The sequence below is a fragment of the Heloderma suspectum genome, chromosome 2 (genome assembly GCF_057233095.1).
Source record: "Heloderma suspectum isolate Gila_16-S chromosome 2, 16-S_ref, whole genome shotgun sequence".
NCBI lineage: Eukaryota > Metazoa > Chordata > Lepidosauria > Squamata > Helodermatidae > Heloderma > Heloderma suspectum.
The window spans coordinates 232,374,274-232,380,301 of NC_139459.1; the positions used below are offsets into that span (position 1 = coordinate 232,374,274).

At 52.1% G+C, this 6,028-nt stretch overlaps 1 protein-coding gene across 2 annotated transcripts in view; it reads left to right on the forward strand.

The window, feature by feature from the left end:
• CAMSAP3 (calmodulin regulated spectrin associated protein family member 3) overlaps positions 1-5,800 on the forward strand; it is a 54,918-nt gene extending 49,118 nt beyond the window's left edge. For both annotated transcript variants that reach the window (XM_084838433.1, XM_084838434.1), the window contains exons 13-17: positions 503-729; positions 2,167-2,263; positions 2,457-2,575; positions 2,865-2,983; positions 4,046-5,800. In XM_084838433.1, coding sequence (XP_084694559.1) covers positions 503-729; positions 2,167-2,263; positions 2,457-2,575; positions 2,865-2,983; positions 4,046-4,348 — 865 coding nt within the window. In that variant the 3' untranslated portion in view covers positions 4,349-5,800. The remainder of the gene's footprint in view (positions 1-502; positions 730-2,166; positions 2,264-2,456; positions 2,576-2,864; positions 2,984-4,045) is intronic.
• The last annotated feature ends 228 nt before the right edge of the window (positions 5,801-6,028 follow it).

Below are 6,028 nucleotides of genomic sequence, written 5' to 3' on the forward strand. Positions count from 1 at the left end.
CTCCAGATGTGTTGGACTGCAACTCTCATCATTCCCAGCCTGGCTGGATATGATGGGAGTTGCACTCCAAGTTGGAGAAGACTGCCTTAACTGAATATTTTCTAGAGTTTATACATTCAGAAATCCCTTTTCATATCCATTTAGCTGCTGTGGAATTCCTGTAGGTCTGCCATGCCATCCCCATGCCTCAGCAGAGGATCCTGGAGTAAATTCTGGAGCACACGCTCGGTTTATATGGGACACTGGCCAGGCGTCTTGTTGCTCTGTGTGAATGGAGAACCCAGCCCACACTCGTGACTTTGCATGGCAGGGGAAGAGAGCCAGGGTGGTCTTGTGGGGAAGCTTGTCCGCTTTTCCTGACTTTTCTCGTTGACGAATCCCCAGAATGCCTTTGAGGCCTTCCAGGTCCCTGAACCTGTTGAGAACGACGAAATGTGTGGCGGGGCACGTGGCTGTGTCGTTGCTTCTGACCTCTGGTGGCCCTTTGACTGTGTTTCCCCAGGCTGCAGATGGAGGAGCGGCCCCGGCAGGAGGAGGAGGTGGGGCCGAGGCGTGGCGACTTCACCCGCCAGGAGTACCAGCGGCGCCATCAGCTCAAGCTGATGGAAGACCTAGACAAGGTGCTGCGGCAGAAGCCCACCACGGTGCGTGCCCTGAAGAAGGGGCGGCCCAAGACGGTCTTCTGTGACGACTCTGCCCTTGCGCGCAGCCCTGTCAAGGGGCTCCTTGGTAAGCGTTGCAACTGGCTGGGGGGAGAGCGTGGAGGAAGAGGGGAGCTGGGCATATGCTGTAGGCGGGGAGCAATTTGTAAATGGGGCTGCTACGTCCCATGGGGGAGGAGGATGCAGGGTGCCTTGGAGTGTCGGTGGGGTTGGAAAGGGATGGGGAAAGGCTCAAAGGGTGCCGTCATGGTGGTCTGTTATGAGTCCACCCTGCTCGCTGGGTGCCCTGTTCAGCAATCGCCAGGTTTTAAGTATCGGCTACTGATATTGGCTATGCAAAACAGGGCAGGGATTCCCTCCTCCCTGCCTGAGCTGGCCCAGGATTTGGAGACACCCAAGCTATTGGTGCTGGAGGACTTTAATTTCCATGCCGAGGCCCCTGACATACATGCAGCTCAGGATGTCATGGATACCATGGGCCTGCTTGAGCTGATGTCTGCCCCCACTTGTCAAGGTGGATACATTTTGGACTTGGTTTTCACTGTGAGGCAGATGGATGGTGATCTAGTAGTGGTGGTGGAGATTGTGATCACTCCTTTGTCATGGACAAATCATCACCTGGTAGAGTTTAGACTTACCAGGACTGCTAACATCTGCAAGGGATAGGTGAGGGGAAATGGTCCACCTTCAGAGGCTTAGGGATCCAGATAGATTCCTGATGGCTCAGGGGGAATCTCCTGCCTGCATGGTGATGATGGTCCTGTTGAAGCTGTGAGTGACTTCTGGAATGGGGAAGTGACCCTGGCTATTAATACAACTACTCCCGAGTGTCCTTTCTCCACCCATAGAGCAAAGGCTGCTCCCTGTTTCCTGGGGATTGTTGGCAGTAGAACGGGTGCAGTGATTACTAGAGCAACAATGGGGGGAGGCTTGGGACTAAATTGTACCAGACGCAAGCCAGAGACCATTTTTGGAACTACTCCATGGCAGCGATGGCAGTTCAGAAAGCTTACTGCTTCAGCACCGTGGCCACACAGGATGGGCCAGCATAGTATTTCTGGGTGGTCTGTGGTCAAGGTCCCCAGAAGTTGGAGGTTACCACATTGGCCCACTGTGACCAATTTGTGGGGCATGTTGTGAATAAAATCACTCTTCTCCATTCCGACTTTGGACTCCATTAATACGGAGCCTGTGATGTGCCTTCTGCAGCTGCTTCTCCAGTGACTAGGGATTCTTTTCCACTTGTGCAACCTCAGGATGTGGGCCGAAATCTTGGATCGGTGTGGTCAGCCAAGTACATGCTTGACACACCCATCCTGGCTGGTGAAAGCAGCCAGAGGTGAGCTGGCTGACTGGGTGGACAACACAGCAACTCTTCCTTATGCGAGGGTTCTATTCCATCTTGCCTAAAACTGGCAGTCATTCATCCCCTGTGAAAGAAGCCCTCTGTGGAGCCCAGGGGGAGGGCGCTCTGCCAAAGCCTGTATGTGCCCATTCTTCCTAGGCTCCAGGCTCAGCAAGGTGTACTCTCAGTCCACGCTCTCACTTTCGACGGTGGCCAACGATCCCAGCAACACTCTCTCCTTCAAGCGATCCTCGCGGTAAGTGTGCGGCACTTCTCCCACCAGGGACTGGTGCACTAATGCCCACAAGCCACCCTGGAGCAGGGTCTCTGGCCATTGTTTGGGTCTGAGGCCAGGGTATTGTGGCTGGCTGTAAGCCCAAGCATGTAGGTTTGCTTATGCAAGGCTGCAGCACTCGGGGATCAAGGGTAAACACTTATCTGTTCTGCAGAGCTGCATCTCCTTCTGGGCCAATGTCTCCCAGCCGGTTGCTGCCAAACCAGAGCCGGGAGCGTGACTGGGAGAACACGTCAACTGCCTCCTCGCCTGCTTCCATTCCAGAGTACACTGGTAAACATCTGCTGTCTTCATTCTGCCCTTTCACAAACCCCACTTCCCTGCCCTGATGCTGCAGATGCGGTCTGGCTAAATCTCTCTTTCCCAAGTGCCCTGGTAAAGCTGGTTACCTTGATCTGGCCCTGGCTGTGCATACTCTGGTGCACTAAGGGACCTCTGCACCCGCCTTCTTGCCATGCAACAGATTTGTGAGCCCCTCTGCGTACCTTTGCTGGGCCTGCATTCCTTTGGAGAGTGGGACACATCACCTGCCTTCTCTGCTGATCTCGCCTTCTCTCTGCAGGGCCCAAGCTGTACAAGGAGCCCAGTGCCAAGTCCAATAAGTACATTATCCACAATGCACTGTCTCACTGCTGCCTTGCTGGCAAAGTCAATGAGCCCCAGAAAAACCGCATCCTGGAGGTGAGCTCCGGGGGGACTGGAGGGTGGTGGGGCAGGTCATCAAGTGGTTGTGGCTTGACAGCTAGGGAACATGGAAGAGGCCTTCCTTGCCCCTCATCTGGTGAGCTGGCTATCCCCATAGCATGCATACGTTAAAGTCTGTTTATCTCAGAGCTGGGTATAATGTTTGCTTCAAGAAATCAGAGGTAGGGTTAAAGTAGGTATTTGGCACATCTGCAAGTAAGCAGTGTAGAATGAGGGAGAGAGGTGTATGTTTGTGAGAGAGGGAGAGAAAAAAACTGAACATGTACAGTCCAGGATGGCTCAGAGGGCAAAGAGTCTTTGGAGGTGGGCCATCTGTATAGCTTCCTCTTCACTGCTACCATATGCCATGTTTCCCCTGCTTAGTTAATTTCTGAAAATCAGTTGCACAGGGAGAGAGAGAAAGAGGAGCCAGAGAAAGAGAGATGGGACAGAGATGGAGGGAGGGGTGTGAGAGTGGAGCCAGAGAAAAAAAGGAAGAGCAGCCAGAGAAAAAAGGAAGGGGAGCCAGAGGGACAGAAGGCAGGAAAACACAGATATGGGGCCACTCCTAACTTTTTTGTGATGCCCCCCCCCCCTTACAGGAGTCAATTTGTAGTGGTGCCCAGGCACTTTTTCAAAATGCCAGATGTGCTCCAAAAGGTTGGAGACCCTTGCCATAAAATGAAGTGCAAAGGCTTGGTTATCTTCTTTAGCTGTGATGTTGGGACCTAAGAGAAGAGTTCAGGCAGAGTGCTGGTTGAGATGTGGAGGTGGCTGACCCTGCTGCCAGAAGATAGGAGAGACCCCTCTGATATGTGCAAGTGGGTTGATACATAAAGCAAAGCCGGTCTCCAGCCTGTCTATGGGGAAGAAGAAAACAGTGTGGGGCTACTCTTGCTCACCTAGTTTCACGGTGTGACCATCTGCAAAAACTTAGAACTGTGCCTTCTAGTTGTTCTTTAGCAAATTCTAAGGTTATAGGGTTTCCTTTGGACTTCACCCTGGTGTTTCCTAACCCCTGACTACACACATCTACTTTTTCCCTTCCTCTGTTTTAAGGAAGTTGAGAAGAGTAAAGCCAATCACTTCCTCATTCTGTTCCGCGATTCAAGTTGCCAGTTCCGGGCGCTCTATACGCTGTCAGGGGAGACAGATGAACTGACGCGCTTGGCAGGCTATGGGCCACGCACCATCACCTTGGCCATGATCGAAGGTATCTACAAGTACAGCTCTGACCGCAAGCGCTTCACTCAGATCCCCAGCAAGACCATGTCCATGAGTGTGGATGCCTTCACCATCCAAGGCCACCTCTGGCAGACCAAGAAGCCAGGCACCCCCAAGAAGCCAGGCACCCCGAAATAGCTGGGACTGGCAGTTTGCCGTGTCTACTCTCTCCTTTCGGCCAGGACTTTTGAGCTGCTGTTAGGTTGCCAGCCCAACTGGGATATGTGGGACCTTGCAGGTGGCCTGAGATGGGTGGCTTGAGTAGACAGGGCTGTGAGGCATGGGTGGACACCTTGTCCTGGAGCAGCGCTATCTCTGGCTGGATCAGAGCCATCTGGAAATCTTGCACATAGTTCTTGTGCCTGGTCTGAAGATGAGACTGCTGTTGGCGGGCTGGGGTGGGGTGGGAGGGACAGATGCTCTGGAAACTGCCAAATCCCATGATAAGCTCAAGGCTCTGAGTTGCCATAGTGACACTGCCCTACATAGGGCCTTAGGCGTCTGGGCTCTGCATGCTGTGTCTGCCTTCAGCCACCATCTGAATGTCAGTCCGTAGCCAGAGAAATGAAAAGTCTCTTTTTTTCCTTCTGACTCCTGCTTTCCTGGGCAGTGGTGCCCAGGCCCTCCTGGGTACTGTGCTGGGTTTTCTCATTCCCTGGGTGTTCCTGTTTATATTTATACATACTATACATACATGCATATATATATATATATATAGGAGCTATTTAATGATTTTTCAATTATTTGTATATAAAAAGGAACAAATTGCGTTTGGAACAGTGGGGCAGGGTGGATTTGTATGTGAGGTTGGCATGGTGGGGGTAGCACAGAGCAGGGCGTGTATGTGTGTGTATGTCTCTCCCTTCAGCGTCTTTTCCCCTCAACTTTTGTTTTGTTTTGTTCTACTCCCTTGTACACAAGGGCTATTGGGTGTAGGGATGGGAAAGGGCTGTTACATGTGATAGCATTTTAGCAGGCATTTCTGGGACGGCAGGTTATTAGTAGGGCCCCGTTTCTCCAGTGAGACAGCAAGCTTTAGCTGGCCCCTCCCAGTTAAATGTTGAGAAGCTGACAGTTGCTGTAGGCACAGAGCAGGCCTCTGTGCATCCTGAGTTGAGCTCCCCCCCCCCCCCCAAGCAGGCTCCTACTACTCTAGGAAGAAGTGAGCTCCATCCTCTTCCTCCTTCTCCAGCCCTTATCAGTTTGGAGCTATAGTTTGGTCTGGAGGCAGAGTAGGCCCTGAATGTAGGTTGTTCCTTCCAAGAGCCAGGGGAGGCCTGAGCCCAGCGTGCTCCCCCTAGCCCCTGCTGCTTGGGCATCCTTCTCCTTCCCCATGTCTGCCTCCTGCCCTTCTGCAGGAATCTTAAGGCAAAGAGTGGGAAGAAGGGGGTGAAGCCAGTGCCATTCAGCTTGGGTTCCCTGGCCTGGATCCGTCTTGTTCAACTTTATTCCTGGTCTCCTGTGGTTGCTTGTTGCTGACTGAATGTCATGTCGGTGTTTGGGGGGTACAGTATAGTGCAGGATTGGGTTGGTGTGAAAAGCAGCAGGGGCTTTGCCCTGTCTGCTTAATAAAGTAACTTAAATGAGGTCTTTGCTGGTCATTTACTTGGTGAAATTTTGAGTCTTGCGCCCAAAAGTGGAACCTGTACCATTGATTACAGAGTGAACATCTGTACTTCTACACATGATGAATAGTGGACATTGAATGCACCTGTAATAACCTGGAGGCAGCTTGCCTCATGGTTTTGAAAGCCCTTCTTCCATTTTTCTCTATCATTGGTATTATGGAGACACATGCCTGCTTTTACTTACAGCATT